General features: G+C 45.1%; 1 protein-coding gene across 1 annotated transcript in view; it reads right to left on the bottom strand.

Moving 5' to 3' along the window:
• Nucleotides 1-17,721, bottom strand: part of LOC109923870 (dihydropyrimidinase-related protein 3-like) — a 228,487-nt gene extending 210,766 nt beyond the window's left edge. The window contains exon 1 of the mRNA XM_048603930.1: nucleotides 17,139-17,721. Within this exon, the coding sequence (XP_048459887.1) occupies nucleotides 17,139-17,480 (342 nt within the window). The 5' untranslated portion in view covers nucleotides 17,481-17,721. The remainder of the gene's footprint in view (nucleotides 1-17,138) is intronic.
• Between the last annotated feature and the right edge of the window lie 917 nt (nucleotides 17,722-18,638).

Raw genomic sequence — 18,638 nt, 5'->3', positions numbered from 1 at the left:
GAGAGGGGTAGGGGGTGCGTGGAACCTGGTCATCAGCAGCTGGTTTCCTTCCCCTCTTTTAATTACATGAGACTTCATGGTTTTTAGCGTTGCTGCTGACAACAGCCAAGCAACTCCGTCCTGACTATATACCATCTCTTTGCTCAGCCTGCCCTACTGCTGGTGATGTTAGTGTCTGGGACATTGTCATACGAGGTATGATTCCAAGAAAATGACTACTTCAGGCTGTTGCTCGACCAGCATGTAGAGTGGCTCTCCCAATTTTGTCACTAGCCCCTAAACATTAGTCTGAGGGATTTTACAGCTTGACAGTGCTACGTTTGCCATTGCCATTTCCAGTTGAAATAACTCCACGAAGTCCAGTACCCTGTCATCAAGTCACCCTTTATTTACATGTGCACTGTACCTGGACACTGACCGAGCTAGCTCAGAGCTGGCTCCTAGATTGAGCAGAACCCCTGACACTCCTGTTTATACCTGTCAGCCGGGGCTCCCTGATTGGACCAGATTAACAGCCCTAACTGGCTGACCTCGTTCCAGCCACTTATACCAGTGATTGTAGATGGCTCATCCAGTTTAACTCCTTGAGATTTATTTAACGGTTTGCAAAAAGTGAAGTGTTTGCTCAACTGATTTAGAGGGCAGTAAACACTCAGCCACTGTCAGTCTGGAGTCACATGTAGGCCTCAAATACAATACTGTGGGTCTAGATTAACACGTAGGCCTCAATTACAGTGCTGCAGGTCTGGAGTCACATGTAGGCCTCAACTACAGTGCTGTGGGTCTGGAGTCACACGTAGGCCTCAACCACAGTGCTATGGTTCTGGAGTCACATGTAGGCCTCAACCACAGTGCTGTGGTTCTGGAGTCACGTATAGGCCTCAACCACAGTGATGTGGTTCTGGAGTCACAAGTAGGCCTTAACTACAGTGCTGTGTGTCTGGAGTCATATGTAGGCCAAACCAGGCAAGGAAGGCAGTTTTCTTTCCCAACAGGACATTAGTGAATCAGATGGATTTTTATGACAGGTTTTACAACAGATATTTTTTAAAATAATACAAAATCTATCATCTACCGAGATCATTACCAGGGTCTTTGGAATACTAACCCAGCAAAAATACTATAACGCCATCAATTCCCTTGCATTGGAGGCATTAAAGCACTGATTCATTAAATTAATTTTGTGTTGGGAGGGTTGTTTTATAAAAAGAGGCCCAACAAATTTAGAAGAATGAGAAGTGATAAAAGAAGTGAAAAATAAAAGATTCTGAAGGAGAGTGGCAGTAGGAATTGTCTTCCCTGATTAGTCTAAGGATCATTTGGGATTGTGTTGAGGAGAAACGACTTTGATCAAAGAGGTTTCAATCTTAGGAACTGTCTCCCACAGATTATACTGGATGCTCCATTATTGAGTATAGTTAAGAGTAAGACAGTTTTCCAGTCTCTCAGGGAATCAAGGGATATGAAGGGAGTGATAGTAGGGAAGTGGAGCTGAGGCTGAAGATTGCTATGACTGAGCAGGCTGGAGAAATTATATGATGTAAACTGGAGTCCCCTTTAAAACTGTGTTCTCTCAGTGTTCCATACTTAGCATTTCCAGTGTGGCATGAAACCTCATTTAAATGTGTTATAGCCTTCTGCAAACATAAAAGATTTTTGGGAAATAGGGTGTTTCTGTTCTTAGAAGGAATGAAAACTAACCTTTTAGTGGAGGTTGGCAAGGGGCCAATGGTCATCCTGACATCATGGGTAGATGTTCATGGTTATTGGCCGAGAGGATTTAGACAGATGATTGACACAGGACACTTGACCACCCCCCTCAAAATAAAGCATATTAACATGGGTGGGCTGGGAGACATAGATGGTCCAGTGAGCAAACCACCATCTTCAGAGGATCCCTACAGTGAGGAACCAGGCCATCAGACCACACCGACTCACCCCATCTGTGTAACCCAAATCTCCCACAGCTAATCCACTCCAACCTGCGTATCTTTGGACTGTGGGAGGAAACCGGAGCACCCGGAAGGAACCCACGCAGGCACAGGGAGAATGTGCAAACTCCCCACAGACAGTGCTAGTCACTGAGCCACTGTGCAACTGGGTCTTGGGAGAAGTCCAGGGAAACCCCTCCATCAGCTCGAGAGAAGTTCAAAGACTACCAAAGACTATGTGACACCAGGAGTGAACACACCACCAGTGCTCCAGCTCATCCATTCTACACAACACTGTAGTGCAGTGACCCTACCTCTAGGCCAAGTGGCTTGGGTTCAACGTTCACCTGCTCCAGTTTGCAACTACACCTCTGAACAGGTTGATTAGAAAATATCTCCATCCAATTCCTAGGGAGGATCAGCACAATGCAACCTGTAATTCTGTGATTCTTTCATTGCTCAGTGGAGCCTGAATATTCAACCAATAATATTTGGAAATTAATGTACTGGAACTTCATGCTCAGGTACACAAGACAAATCCAACCAATTGGCATCTTTAGCATGTTTTATTGGTTTTAACTTCTGGGAATGATGTAAGTTGGCACAAGCCTGTGAGGAAGGGGTCCCATATCAAGAGCACCCATGCCTTTAAGGACCTCATTCTGGATCCAATTTAATGGAGCCCATCTTGAGGACCATTTTAGGGCTTGGACCTCCATATGTAAGAAACAACAATGCTTCTTGCTGCCATTTTTTTTTAAGGAGGTCTCTGTCACAGGAAGTAACCTCATGACCTTCATGGGAGATGGGGGAGAAATCAAACAGGCCTTAGCCACTTATCACATAAACTCAATGTCAAACCACCACAATCCTTTTCTGAATCCAAAGGCTGTAGCAGTGCCAGTGACGAAGGCAGGAAGGGACTACTACTAAACCACTGGCCTTCCATCTGTCAGAAGGTAGCGGGCAGCGAGCACAAAGGGAAGACCTTCTCATGTTTACTTTCTCATCACATGGCTGGGTTTTTCTCACTGTGGCCCTATTATTATTGCTTTAAAATGTTGGAACTTTCTTCCTATCAACACTGTGGGAGCATCTTTATCGCACAGACTGCAGCAGTTCGAGAAGGCAGCTTTCCGCTAACCTCCCAGGGGCAAATGGGAATGAACAAGAACTTGCCCTAAGAATGACTCATAGAGTCATACAGCACGGAAACTGACTCTTTGGTCCAAACAGTCCATGCAGACCATAATCCCAAACTAAACCGGCCCCTGCTCACCCATATCACTCCAAACCTTGTTTCAGAGATAGTAGGAACTGCAGATGCTGGAGAATCTGAGATAACAAGGTGTAGAGCTGGATGAACACAGCAGGCCAAGCAGCATCAGAGGAGCAGGAAAGCTGACGTTTCGGGCCTAGACCCTTCTTCAGAAATGGGGGAGGGGAAGGGTCTAGGCCCGAAATGTCAGCTTTCCTGTTCCTCTGATGCTGCTTGGCCTGCTGTGTTCATCCAGCTCTACATCTTGTTATCTCACTCCAAACCTTTCCTGTTCGTATACTTATCCAAATGTCTTTTAAATATTGTAACTGTGCCCATATCCACCACTTCCTCAGGGAGTTCATTCCACATACGAACCATCCTCTGTGTAAAAACGTTGCCTCTCATGTCTTTTATAAATCTCTCTCCTCTCACCTTAAATGCGTGTCTACTGATACTGAAATCCCATATCCTAGGGAAACGACACCCACCATTAACCCTGTCCATATTCCCTATGTTTTAATAAACTCCTAGAAATAAGTAATCCTGGCATCATATCTTTTTTTGCGACATCAATTTTGTAGCTGGTTCAAACTCTTTTTGAGCTATAATTGAGATTTAATTTGCTTCCTACAAGAACAAACTTAGAAAATGTACCTACTTTTCCTCAGAACCTGCTCCTGAACAATAAAAAAAATGCCTGTGACAGGTTGAATTAAAGTGTACGGCCCTTTCACATATGCATTCAAATTAAGCCCAATCTATACAGTGTAACATGGAAAATACGGCCTTCAAGCCTGCTCTGTCATTCAATATGACCATGACTGATCATCCAGCTCCTGTTCCCACTTTCTCCCCATACCCTTTGATCCCTTTCGCTCTAAGAACCATATTTAACTCCTGAAAGATTCCTTCCCCGGCTGGTTTTAGGCATGTAACTTGTTGTTTGGGGCTCAAGGCACAAATCTCTCCTTAATTTGCCATAATTGGGTGTGTACCAACTCACCAGCCCAGAAATCCAGATGGCCGAAACTAATAATTCCGTTAATGTTCAAATGGTAGTAGCAGTTTTTTAAATTTGATTTCCAAGAGCCAGTACCAATAAAAGTGACTAGGAAGCTGTCAGATGTCTAAAAACTCTAACTGGTTCAAAGACATCCTTTCGGGCAGGAACGTTTCCCTGGTCTAGCCTACAGGTAACTCCAGCCCCACAATGACACGGTTGACTTGTAACCGCCCTCAAAATCCACTCAACTGTAACGAGCAAATCAGGGCATCAAGAGATTGGCAATCAATGACGAAAGAAATACATACTGTTGCCGACAGCACTCAATTCCCAGTGTTAAACCTTTAAATACAATATGGGTGGTGAGAAAACAATAACTGCCACCGGGATCCCGTTCTATATTCACAGGTTTGAGTTGAATGAGCATTGTTGGATAAGGTGAGGACTTGAATCCATCCATTCCTTCCTCACCTGTGTCTGAGTCGAACCATCAAGTTTAATCTTGACCTTTTATAACTTTCACTTTTTGTGCAATGTACATTAGCCTGCATTGGATAACTGTCTGTGTGACTAAACTAGCTTCAGTATACCCATTGTACAGAATCTCACTGCTTAGAGAATCTTTTATGCACTGCCTGCACAGCCAGGGTTTCAGTAGGCATAATACTCATAACAATGCTTTTTTAACACTTTCGTAGTCTTCCAAAAGAAAGAAGAACAACGACCATATTCACCGTTAATCATTCATTGATGGTCCTTTGCAGACGAGGATGACTCTCTTCCACTCTCAGGGTGAGTCCGTAGGAGGTTGTACAGACTGAAGTGGCTACGACAAACTCTGTTACCCTTGGGGGAGATGGTAGTCACAGGAAGGGGTGGGTGGGACATTGGTGTGACGGCACGCTCCTTTCACTGTTTTCACCTGGCTTCTGCTTTTTCCCAACGGCAAGTCTCAAGGTGCTTGACACCTTCCCAGATCCTCCTCCTGTACTTTGGACGGCCTTGGGCCAGTGATTCCCAGGTGTCCGTGGGAATGCCGCACTTCCCCAGTGAGGCCTTGAGGGTATCACTGAAGCGTTTCCTCTGGAGCTGGGGCTCGCCTGCCGTTTCGAAGCTGCTTGGGGAGTCTCGTGTCGGTCACATGGATGACGTACCCAGCCCATTGTAGCTGATCAAGGGTGGTCAGTGCCTCAGTGCTGGGGATGTTGGCCTAGTTGATGACGCTGGTGTTGGTTCGTCTGTCTTCCTAGCGGATTTGCAGGATCTTGCGCACAGGCAGCATGGATGGTACTGCTCCAGCACCTTAATAGCCCTTAATAAAGATTGTTTTTAATGATGTTTCTCATGATAGACTTCCTGATGGGTGTTCCAGCTCACTGATTTCATAATCTTTATTTTAACCCTCAATAAAATTTGTGAAGCCAGTGTCCTGGAACACCCAGCAGGAAGACTATTGTGTGAAACCTTACGAAAAATCACTTCATTTTCCTCACTCGTCTTAGGATGGGTACTCAGATATGCACTTTTCCACATTTCCAAAACAAAAGAAATTATTAGTCCTTAAAATGTACTCAACTTTCGGGTGTTTCTTAGTAATAATTGAACCAAACACATCAAAACTTGTGTCTGGTTGATTCCAGATGCTTAAAAGATTCAACTAATCAGTCAAGCTTTGTCACACTCCCATCGCTTTGTTAGATATAACATTTGTTTTTGTCAGAACCTGGTAAGGTAACTGAAATGGGAGTAACACTGTCTAAACAGGATTATTGATCTGAAGTTAATTCAGGATTACACCTTTTAATATCTAACCCAACATATTTGAGCGTTCCAAAATTTTGAGTGTCAATTTTAAATAATTCTCTAAACTTATTGGTAACATTTTTCAAATTCTGCAGCACCACCCAGTTTTTAAAAATCAGCAGGTATTGCAAAGATGCCTTAATGTTTTCCTTCATGATATCGGTGCAACATTAGAGGATCTGTTTTTAGCCAAATACAACTTATTTTCGTCTCAATAGATTTCACTGAAAAGTGCCGCACCCTGGAAGCATTATTCAGGCTGTTGATGAGCCCAGTACTTGGCAGAGAGCTCGTATTTGTGAAAATCCTCCTTAAATTCAAAGAAAAATAAACCAAAGAGAATAGTGGAAAGGAGTGGGTGGGGGTTAATAACTGGACCTCTTAGATATGACTTCATTTCTGAGTATTTAAATTCTGGCTCAGGTCATTGTGGGGTTGAAAGTTTTTCTAAAAAGGCAATGTAAAAACACAAGAGTGATGTTGGGTTTCAGCCTATCCTACTGCAGGGGACCTCAGATAAAGAATACAGCATTTTTTGTGAGGAGAATCAAGCAAAGCTCTCTCACAAAGGAGTCGTTTTTATTTTATTTGGCAGTAAGATTGGAGAAAGAACTTCAGAAGCTCCTGGGAAAGCCATGTACGAGTGAACTAAAAGGGATTGAATCCTAAAACTAATGTGAATAGCTCAGCATTCAGAAGACTTACGCCAGAGAACAAGACCAGATATTGTTGCCTGTTGAGTTGAAAAGGAACTTTGAAGGTTATGCTGGCAGGGCTGTTGTAGTGTGAAAACCAGTTTGTAAAGATGCACCTTGCTGTGCAAACCATATCTGAGAACATAGAATGGAAGACAGCTGCCAGTGAATGAAACTTGATGTCTGAATCCACTGAGTTGGAAAAGTGTGAGATCCTACTAGACATAGGGGCTACGTTCATAAGGACATAAGAAATAGGAGCTGGAGTACACCATCTGGCCCATCAAGCCCGCTCCACCATTCCATAACAAATTGGCTAATCTTTTGTGGACTCAGCTCCACTCACCACACTCCCCTGCTCACCGTGACCCTCAATTCCTCTACTGCTCAAAAATCTATCTCTGCCTTAAAAACATTCAACAAGGCCTCCTCAACTGCTTCACTGGAATTCCACAGATTCACAACCCTTTGTGTGAAGAAGTTCCTCCTCAACTCAGACCTAAATCTGCTCCCCCTTATTTTGAGGCTACGCCCCCTAGCTTTCAAGAACTTTGTAACTGCATATATGTTGCCACATATAAGTAGGGAGTAATGCAAGTGTTTGTACTTTTTGAAGACATTTCTCTATTGTGTCAACTACTTGAAGTGAATTTATCTTATCGGATATCTGTTAATTTTATGGCAATGAAAGTGAAATGTCGGCCATCATTTTTTTTTTGATCAGTTATTTGAGATTCCTTTCTTTTTAGGTAAACTTGAAATACCTCATATACCAATTCAAACTGGAAAAAGACAGTTCTTCTAATTATTTTTCTTTATTCATTCACAGGATGAGGGTATCGCTGGCTAGGGCAGCATTTATTGCCCATCCCTAATTGCCCAGATGGCAGTTGAGGGTCAACCACATTGCTGTGGGTCTGGAGTCACATGTAGTCCAGACCAGGTAAGGATGGCAGTTTCTTTCCATAAAGGACATTTTTCCCAACAATTGACAATATCGTGGTCATCATTAGACTCTTAATTCCAGATATTTATTGAATTCAAACTCTACCATCTGCCGTGGCGGGATTCAAACCCAGGTCCCCAGGACATTATCTGGGTCCCTGGATTAAGAATCCAGTGATAATACCACTAGGCCATCGCCTCCCCCTGATAACCTGACTAACATGAATCTCTCAAGCAACATGATTAAAAAAAGCATATTTTCTACACTTGATGGAGTGTCACTTTGATCTTACACTCTTGCTTTTCAGTCAGAAGGTTCTATGTTCAAACCCCCACTCCAAGATCAGAACACAGAAGTCAAACTGTCTGACAATACTGAGGGTGTGCTGCACTGTCGCTGGGCGCAACTTTTTGATGATATTTTAAACTAAGATCATCTGCTTGCACCGATACTTGTAAAAAGATATCATGATGCTATATTAAGAAAGAGCAGGGGAGTTATTCTGGGTGTCCTGAATGTTTATCCCTCAAACTACATCACAATAATGGATCATTTCTACATTGCTGTTTGTGGAGATTGCTGTGTCCCACTTGGCTACTACTGTCTCCCATCGGTAGGGTGAGGTAACCATAGTCCCAGAGCAACATCGGGCTGCTTTCTCATTACAGAGTGCCCAGGGATGTGCAGGTTAGGTGGATTGGCCGTGCTAAATTCCGCATAGTGTCTAGGGATGTGCAGGTTAGGTGGATTGGCGGTGCTAAATTGCCCCACAGTGTCCAGGGATGTGTAGGTGGGGTGGATTGGCCATGGGAAGTGCAGGGATGGGGTGGAGCTAGGTGGGATGCTCTTCAGAGGGTTGGTGTTGGGCTCGATGGGCTGAATGGCCTGCTTCCACACTATGGGGATTCTACAAACGTAAAAGTCATTGTGAAAATGAAATTTCCTTCTTTCTTTTCAATATTTACCATCACCATAGCCTAGATTTTCTATAATAATGTGTGCTTTAAGATTGGCTGGTGGGAGCTTTTCAGCAGACTCCAATTGAGGTGTCCTATTTGGAGCAGCTTTTGAGAGATAATCTAATAGTTTCAGGTACACACTCTGATAGGCATTGGGAGCACCCCAATGATGGGAGTAGTTAACCAATGTAAAATCATTCTTAAAGGGATGAGAGCATTAAATGGAAATGTCACCATATATAACAAAAATCCGGAAAATTCTGAAGAACATCGAAAACATATCTGCACCCATTAGTAATGCTGACAAACTCAAGGTAAATAATAAGAGATTTGCAAGAAGAATGAGATAAAGCAAATGCAAGCTTGTTGGTATCAATCCACAAATAAACGATGGAGCAGTTCAGTGTGGGCACCATGTCTGATGACAGCTGAAGTGCAGCTCATGTTGGACGAGCTGGTTAGAGAAAGGTGATTGTTTTTGCCAATGGCACCATCCTAAAACTTCACCACCACAGACATCCAGATGAAAATGGAACCATTCTTCAGGCTGTAGCTGACCATTGCTGCCCCTATTCTGTACGTTAGCTGATGATCTTCTTGCACAAGAGGGTTCGGAGCAGTAATTTGGCCCCTGGGGCCTATTCCATCTTGAAGTAAGATCGTGGCTAATCAAATTTTGGTTTCAACTTCACTTTCCTGTCAGTCCCCATTAGGCTCGGCTCCTTTGTAGATGCAACTCAGCCTTGATTATTTCCAATAACACAACCTTCACTGGTCTCTGGAATAGAATGCCAAAGATTAACAGCCTTTGGAGAGCATAAATTCCTTCTCTTCTCCTTTCAAAACGAAAGACCCCTTATTTTCAAACTATGCTTCCTATCAATTATAAATTCATCCATGAGGGGAAACATCTTTTCAGCACCTACCCTGTCAAGCCTTAGAGTCTTATATGTTTCAGCAAGACTACACTTCATTATTCTAAACTTCAATGATTTCAAAGAGTCATACAGCACGGGAACAGACCCTTCGGTCCAACCAGTCCACGCTGACCATGTTCCCTAACTAAACTAGTCTCACCTGCCTGCATTTGTTCCACATCCCTCCAAACCTTTCCTATTCATGTACTTATCCAAATGTCTTTTAAATGCTGTCATTGTACCAGCATCCACCACTTCCTCTGGCAGTACATTAAACACTCTCTGTGTAAAAAAGCTGTCACTCATATCCTTTGTAAATCTTTTTCCTTTCACCTTAAAAATATGTCCCCTCTTTTTAACATCCCCATCTTAGGGAAAAGACATTTGCTATTTACTTTATCTATGTCCCTCATGATTTTATAAATCTCTATAAGCTCAACCTCTAAGCTTTCACAGCAATCTTCAGCCAGAAGTGCCGAATGAATGATCCATCTCGGCCTCCTCCAGTGGTCCCCAGCATTACAGATACCAATCTTCAGCCAATTCAATTCCCTTCACCAAGAAACATTTGAAGACACTAGTTACTACAAAGGCTATGGATTCTGACAACATTTCAGCAATTGTACTGAAGACTTGTGCTCCAGAACTTGCTGCTCCCCTAGCCAAGCTGTTCCAGTACAGTTACAACACTGATATTTACCTGACGTTGTGGAAAATTGCTCAGGTATGTCCTATACATAAAAAACAGGTCAAACCCAATCTGGATAATTACCATCCCATCAGTTTACTCTTGATCTAAAATGATGGAAGGTGTCATCAACAGTGCGATCAAGGAGAGCCTGATCAGCAATATCCTGCTCAGTGACACCCAGTTTGGGTTCCGCCAGAGCCACTCAGCTCCTGACCTCATTACAGTCTTGGTTCAAACATAGACAAAAGAGCTGAATTCCAGAGGTGAGGTGAGAGTGACAGCCCTTGATATCAAGGCTGCATTGGACCCAGTGTGGCATCAAGGAGCCCAAGCAAAACTGGAATCAATGGTTACCAGGGGGCAAACTCTCTGGTGATTGGATTCATACCTGGCACATAGGAAGATGGTCTTGGTGTTGGAGGTCAGTCATCTCAGCTTCAGGACATCTCTGCAGGAGTTCCTCAGGGTAGTGCCCTAGGCCCAACCACCTTCAGCTGCTTCATCAATGACCTTCCCTCCATCATAAGGTCAGAAGTGGGGATGTTTGCCGATGTTTGCAGAATTTTCAGCACCATTCATGACTCCTCAGATACTGAAGCAGTCTGTGTTCAAATGCAACAAGATCTGGACAATATCCAGACTTGGGCTGACAAGTGGCAAGTGACATTCGCGCCACACAAGTGCCAGGCTATGACCATCACCAATAAGACACAATCTAACCACCGTCCCTTGACATTCAATGGTGTTACCATCACTGAATCCCCCACTACCAACATCCTGGGGGATATCATTGACCAGAAACTCAACTGGAATCACCACATTATCAGAGTGGCTACAAGAGCAGGCCAGAGGCTAGGAATACTGTGGTGAGTAACTCACCTCCTGACTCCTCAAAGCCTGTCCACCACCTACAAGGCACAAGTCAGGAGTGTGATGGAATACTCCCCACTTGCCTGGATGGGTGCAGCTCCAACAACACTCAAGAAGCTTGACACCATCCAGGACAAAGCAGCCCACTTGATTGGGACTATATCCACAAGCATCCACTCCCTCCACCACCGACGCTCAGAAGCAGCAGTGTGTACTATCTACAAGATACACTGCAGAAATTCACCAAAGGCAACATGTTCCAAACCCACAACCAGTTCCATCTAGAAGAACAAGGTCAGCAGATATATGGGAACACCACCACCTTCAAGTTCCTCTCCAAGTCACTCACCATCCTGACTTGGAAATATATGCCACTCCTTCACTGTCGCTGGGTCAAAATCATGGAATTCCCTCCCTAATGGCATTGTGGGCCAACCCACAGCAGGAGGACTGCAGCGGTTCAAGAAGGCAGCTCACCACCACCTTCTCAAGGGCAACTAGGGATGGGCAAGAAATGCTTGCCAGCCAGCAACGCCCACATCCCGCAAATGAATAAAGAAAGAAAACGTGGCCAAAAGCTTAATCAAGGAAGTAGGCTTTAATAAGGATGAATGCAAAGTAGAGAAGGAGAGTGTTAATGAGAAAGAATTCCAGAGCTTACAGCCTTGGCAACTGAGGAACTAAGTAAAGAGTTTGAAATTGGGAAGTTCAAATGAATTAGAATAAAGAATGTAGGAGCTGACAGAGTAAAACAAATCTTTGCTTTATCAGAAAATTTCATTCATTTAAAAGAAACTGTAATTTTTTTTGTATAGAGGAAAGGTCATGTTCTTTTTATAAACTCCATGGTGGAACCCATCCAAACTGTTAAAAGGGACATTCCTCTTTAGTTGCATCAACAAGCATTGCATTGTGTCCTCTTTAAATGATTCTATGCACTTAAGAAAAATGTGTCTCATTGTTTGTGCAATTAGCATTAAGCAATGGTGGCCATTGCTTAAATGAGCTGAACCAGTGGGACACAATGGGGGCAACGCAAGCCTCTTCAAGATCTTTCTGCATGCCTCCAGTCCTGCTATGCCATCACCCTTAGTTATCCTTAGGTCCATCAACAAAGACCTTTCTACATTTCTGTTTCCTTTCCTTTGACTCAGTGGTTAGCACTGCTGCTCACAGCGCCAGGGACCCGGGTTCAATTCCACCCTTGGGCGACTGTCTGTGTGGAGTTTGGATGTTCTACCCGTGTCTGTGTGGGTTTCCTCCGGGTGCTCCGGTTTCCTCCCACAGTCCAAAGATGTGCATGCTAAGTGGATTGGCCATGCTAAATTACCCATAGTGTCTAGGGATGTACAGGTTGGGTGGATTAGCCATGGGAAATGCAGGGTTACAGGGATAGGGAGGTAGGTCTGAGTAGATGCTACTTGGAAGGTCGGTGTGGACTCAGTGGGCTGAATAGCCTGCTTCCATTCTGTAGCGATTCTATGATTTGTGGCCCTTCAAAGCTTCCATGCTTTTGTTTTAAAGGCCCTTGTTCCCATCAAGACACTTAAGCCATTACAGAAGAAATAGGCAGCACAGAAAGTAGGGTCACTACTGAGGGGTCTTTGACTCATTTTGACTGTCTACGTAAGCAACAGAGAAATCTTCCAGGTTTTCGGCACCAACACACAGACGTAACAAGCAGGCTGGATGGAATTGCTAACCTTTTCCTGTCTAACATTTTTGTGTTGGCGTATATCTAGTCTCACATGGACCCCCATTCCTGCTCTTCCCTTGATTCCCAGCTCTGCAATCCACTTCTTATTCATCAACGCGAGCAATGCCAAGGCACTTGAAGAATAAGTTGGTCACTGGCACCTCACCACACTGTGACCCAAACCAGAGTCAGAGTGCCCATTATCACTGCTTCTCCCTCTGCTGGTACCAACACCCTACTGCCTCACTGACCACTCTATCTGTGCAATTGGCCATCCCTCTGAACTGACCACCCCCAGACACACCAGGAATCCCTCACATCCTCCTAAACTCCCCCCATGCCCCCATCCATGCCTCCCTGGCTGTACTGCTGACCACCACACTCCTCACTGGCCCACTCCAGTGGTCTCACTGAACTACCCTCCACTCCAACACCCTGACTGTGCCTCAGGTAACCTAACCTCACTGTCACCCACCCCCTTACACCCCCAAACCACACCCCCCACAACCCGATACAGCTGTGTCATTGGTTTCTCCTTTTGCCACGCCCCACCATCCCATTGCATGTCTTACTGGCCATTTCTTTGTGACACCCCTGGCCATCCCACCAGCTCCCCTCCTTGTCCTCCCATAACCACAAACTCCAAAGCAATGTGCTAAAGGCGTGTAGTTAAAATGGACAAGGATTAAAGGGTTAAAAGGCATAAGACTCAACTGGACTGTTCTGTGCAACAGGCATTTCCCATTACTGCGTTAGTTAGCAAGTCTACACTTTGTAATGTGGGATTGTGCCACTGCATCGCCAGAGATTCAATAATACAACAGCAGGGGCCTCCAATGTTGCGAATCAGTCACTCAGCAAATTTACTCACCGGAAGTGACATCACAGGTCCTGTGACTGCACGGGATACAACTGTGCCCTTGTAGTTGCAATAGCAACAAACTCAGCCTTCATTCGTATATAACCTTTCATGTGATAGATTTTCCAGACCATATCAGGGAGAGGAACAGACAAGCTCTGTTGGAAGATTTAGGAGCTATCGTGGAAACATTTGCTTGAAAGCTTTTGAAAATGTAACTTTGAGATGAAAAGTGTTGAAGAACCACAAGGGTCTGGGATAACCAAGGAGTTTGAAAAATGGATGGACAGCATGGACAAAGTCAAAGTCTCAGGGAAAATGGGCTATCAGTTATTGTTTGCAAGACGAGGAGATGGATTTTAAATGTAATGTACTTGGTGTAGAAAACAATGCAGTCCAACTTGTCCATGCTGACCAGATATCCTAACTTAATCTTGTCCCATTTGCCAGCATTTGGCCCATATCCCTCTAAACCCTTCCTATTCATATACCCATCCAGATGCCTTTTAAATGTCGTAATTGTACCCTCCTCCACCACTTCTTCTGGCAGTTCATTCCACACACACACCACCCTCTGCGTGAAAAAGTTGCCCCTTAGGTCCCTTTTACGTCTTTTCCCTGTCGCCTTAAACCTGTGCCCTCCAGTTTTGGACTTCCCCATCCTTGGAAAAAGACCTTGGCTATTCACCCTATCCATGCCCCTCATGATTTTATAAATCGCGATAAGGTTATGCCTCTGCCTTCAATGCTCCAGGGAAAATAGCCGCAGCCTATTCAGCCTCTCCCTATAGCTCAAACCCTCCAACACTGGCAACATCCTTGTAAATCTTTTCTGAACCTTTTCCAGGTTAACAGCATCTCTCATATATCACTTGCCTCCCAAATTTCAGCGTACGCAAACTTCATCCCTGAGCAGTAAGCCACCCACTGCTTCACCCCTTGTCCTCTCCATCATCCAAAACACCGAATTCAAAAATCCTAGTCTACTAATCACCTCCTGACTTTTGCTCTAACTCCACGGCTTCCACCAGTTTCACATGCCAATAGACAGCGTCTACTCCTCAAAGGATTCTGATCTCCTTTGCATCCATTTCCAGCTTGTGGTAATGTCTTTACATAACACATTGCCATACACTGGAACTCTTCCCTAGGGCACATCTGCTCTGCTATCCCTCTGCATCCATCTGGACAACATCCCAAAATTAGGAGCAGAAATATCTCATTCATACCTCTCATGGCCCATGATGGAACACTTAACAAGAAAGACTACAAAGCTGAAGACTTTTTCTTAATTTCTTCATTTTTCTGCCTTTATATTCTAGTTTTGGTTTATTTTTCTGTGTTTTAACACGGCGACGGAGAGCGAAGACACTGTACAACACTTTTTTTCCTGCATTTTGTAACAAAATACATATGACAATAAATAAATAAATAAAACTTGCTCTGTCATTTGGTTAGATTATGTCTGATCTTCAAAAGTCTTCTCCAAACCCGAGTCTCTGAACCATGCCTGGAGCATTAATTTTCATCTTGGTACACCAGGGATTTAGCAATGCTGAAACTGCTTTGTAAATGAACAATTTCATTGCTGCACATAAAAAGAAAACAAGCAACTGGAAAGTCAAAAGAAATCTTCATTTGTTTTTCATTTAGGGATAAAAAAGGGTGCCCAATTTATTCCTCAGGAATTCAGAGACAGGCACATTCAAAACCAACACTGGCTGGATGAAAAACAAGATACATCCCTTCCACGCTAAACAATGTGAATCGACCATTGCTTCACCCTCAACAAGGAAAACAGCCGATGCTGGAAATCAGAAACAAAATAAACCAGAAATTGCTGGAGAAACTCAGCAGGTCTTTCAATATCTCTGGACAGAAAGCAGAGTTAAAGTTTCCAGTCCAGTGACCTTTCTTCAAAACACAATATTTCTTGACTCTAGCTTGCGTTTCTTATGGCACAGTGACAGTGCCCCTACCTCTGGGCCAGGAGGCTTGGATGCAAGACCCAGCTGCATTCAGAATGTCTGAACTGGCTGAACATAACTGGTGTCCTGTATAACCAAGTGACCAGACTGCTGCATCTCAGAGTCTGACCTGTTGATGCATAGTGCAATCCCAAATCTCCCAGAGGCCCAACACAGGCAGACGGTCTCCTCCAGAGTGACAGAATTTGGATGCGGTTTAAACCAATTTGGTTTCACCAGTACAGCAAATGTTTAAAACAGAACATTGGTGTGCCAAGCAATCCTGATAATAAACAGGCAACCCCAGAGGCACTACATGTCAGGACAAATTCTTGCTGGATTTTGTTCTTTCTGCATTGAGAGTTTGGGGAGTGGGGGGCGAGTTCTGTCCACAGCAGGTTGTGTTCTAGGGTCTGCAGTTGAAGTCAGGCATGCGGCAGTAATCCCCTCTCCCCCGCCCTGTTCCAGGAGGGTTAACCGAGAGTAAAAGACCGCATGCAACTACCGCAGTGCAATTCTAGTCTGTAGCCACAGCGTGGCTCTACCTCCTTTCCCTATCTCCCACCGTCTCACCTGTCAGCCCCCACCAACATCTCCCCTTTAAAAAAAACAGAAAGCAACCCAAACCAGGCACCCAGCTGGGGCAAAGGAGCCGCCTGCCTTGTTACTGAGCACCGCGCCCACTGCTCAGAGACACGAAAGGTGGGGGACGAGTGTGTGTTTGTGTGTAATAGAGATACAGGAGGCAACATCAACCACACTAACCCTCCCCCCCCCCACCCCACCACCCCCCAGTAAACAGCATCTTCTATTTATTTATGCTCTGTAGAAATCTCCAAGCAGACCCTCCAAGACTGCAGAATGGGCCATTATAACATGCTGCACTGCAGCCCTTTAGTAACACAGGGCCAGCCAAATGCGGCAAGGCGAACAGAATCAAATTGTGTGTGTGTGTGTGTGTGTGAGAGGGAGGGGGGGGGGGGGGGGGGGTGTGTGGTTTTTTTTTTTTTTTTCACGCCCCCCCCCCCCCCCAACCCCTTTCTGTGCACCTCTTCCTTCCCCAGCGACTTGCCTCTGAAGCCCTACCTGATGTTCCAGTTCAAGGCAATCCTGTGTGCAGTCACTTGAACTTAGATGCTCTCTCTAACTGGACTTCTCTCGCCTGCTCTGACCCGCAATGGTCCGGTTAAAAGAGACGCCGACTGGGCTAGACTGAATACATTAACCCACCTGACAGGGCTGTTGTTGACAAATATGCCCCATCTGGCCATTAATTCAAAAACAAAGCAAACAAAAAAATCCACGCCAGCACAAATGAACTTCAACAATAGCAGAAAGATATTTTGCACCACAATGTTTTTTTTTTGCACAGCTGCAATGAACAGTTTTGCTGAATCGAAATGCAACATTTTTTTTAAAAAAAAATGCACAAAACCTCACAGATGAAATGTCATTGCTCAGAAATGAAAAGTTCTGCAAGTTTGGGTTTCTAACTCCCAGTGAAATGTGCGGCGACTAAATGCGAGTTGTTTCATTTTACCTGCGGGTCATCCCGGTTCTGCAGTCTCTCCTTGCCGTTCGCCGTGGTGATTTGTACCCCGGGTCCCCTCTCGGTCGCCAGCGGGCTCTCCCTGACTGTGTCGCCGGGAGCCTCGGCGTTGTCCCGGGACCCCTGAGTTTTACTGGCGCCGCTGGTGCTCCGGGAACTCCGGCGGCCAACGCTCAGTGCATCGAAATCCAAAGTCTTGCTCTCGTACGCTCCTTCCACCGAGCAGAACATGCCCCCGTATTTCTGCCGGGGGATCTGAGCTGCCGTGCCCGGCCGGGCCAGATAAACCGGCAAGTCATCCTCCTTATCCCAGATCCTCCTACCCTCAGCCATAGGGAATCCGCCTGGGCTCCAAGCAAAGGTGGAAGGGGCTGCAAAAGCTTGTTTTTTTTTCCCTGCTGGGGGTGGGTGAGAGGAGAAAGAGAGAGAGGGGGGTGGAGGAGGTTTTAGGAGGAGAGGCAGATCAGAAAGACTGAAATGGGGGCGTTGATGGGGAGTCAGAAAAACTGAGCCTGCGAGGGGCAGACTGCTTCTGAAATCCCCTGACACGGAAGTGATAAGGAGGCGTGAGCCACAGACTGAGTGGATTTTAAAGTGCAGTTAGCTCCACCGTGTTGTATTTCTCTCTCTCTCTCTCTCGTTTGCTTGTGGTAATTCACAGGCGCCGCTCCATCAGTTCGAGTGAGGACAGTCTCCAGAGGCTCTCTTTTGTGACAGTCGAGGATGGGATATGGGAGTGAGTGGAGAGCGACAGAGAGAGAGAGAGAGAGAGAGCCCTGAAATCACAGCTCACTACAAGCACATTTCTCAAAGGTTACGTTTTATTTGAACTCTTTTTTTAGAGACGCCCTCAAAGCTCACAAATTTACGCACTTTAGCACTACCCATTCCTTAAAGGGGTCAGGAGAAGCGGAACAGATTGTCTGAGTCCCCCCCATCCTGTCTTCTGGGAGCAGGCTTGACAATCCAATTGACTTTTTGAGTGAACTTGCTGACTCAGACAAGACAATGCAGGTCTCTCTGTCTGTGTGTGTCGTTCTAACAGCCTCTCTCTCTTTCTGTCGTTCTAACAGCCTCTATATCTCTTTCTCCTCACAGCCTCTATCTCTCTCTCTCTCTGCGTGTGTGTCTTTCTAACAGCCTCTCCCTCTCTCTGTCGTTCTGCAAGTCTCTATCTCTCTCTTCCTCAGTTGCAATCTCGGTTAATCGTGATATGTGCGTGTCTGAATGGCATGCACCTAGACTGATGAGTGGAAAGCACACACTGGTTGGAGGGAATGCTGATAATGGGTGAACAGTGTGGCTATGACAGGGAGCTGGGGTAAGAGCTGGCGGGTAGGTGGGGGTGAAGGGGAACAACTGAGGGGTGTTTACTCTGGAAGAGGACGATTGTCCCGCACCACAACGTACCTACATGATTCTCTACTTCTGCACTGAAAGTTTAAGACTAGGCTATGAAGACCTGAATCAAGAAGCTGAAGAGTTCCCAGA

Source organism: Rhincodon typus, chromosome 12 (assembly GCF_021869965.1).
Source record: "Rhincodon typus isolate 14 chromosome 12, sRhiTyp1.1, whole genome shotgun sequence".
NCBI classification, from domain to species: domain Eukaryota; kingdom Metazoa; phylum Chordata; class Chondrichthyes; order Orectolobiformes; family Rhincodontidae; genus Rhincodon; species Rhincodon typus.
Note: the sequence above shows the minus strand (reverse complement) of the source record. Positions and strands in the feature narration are given on the sequence as shown.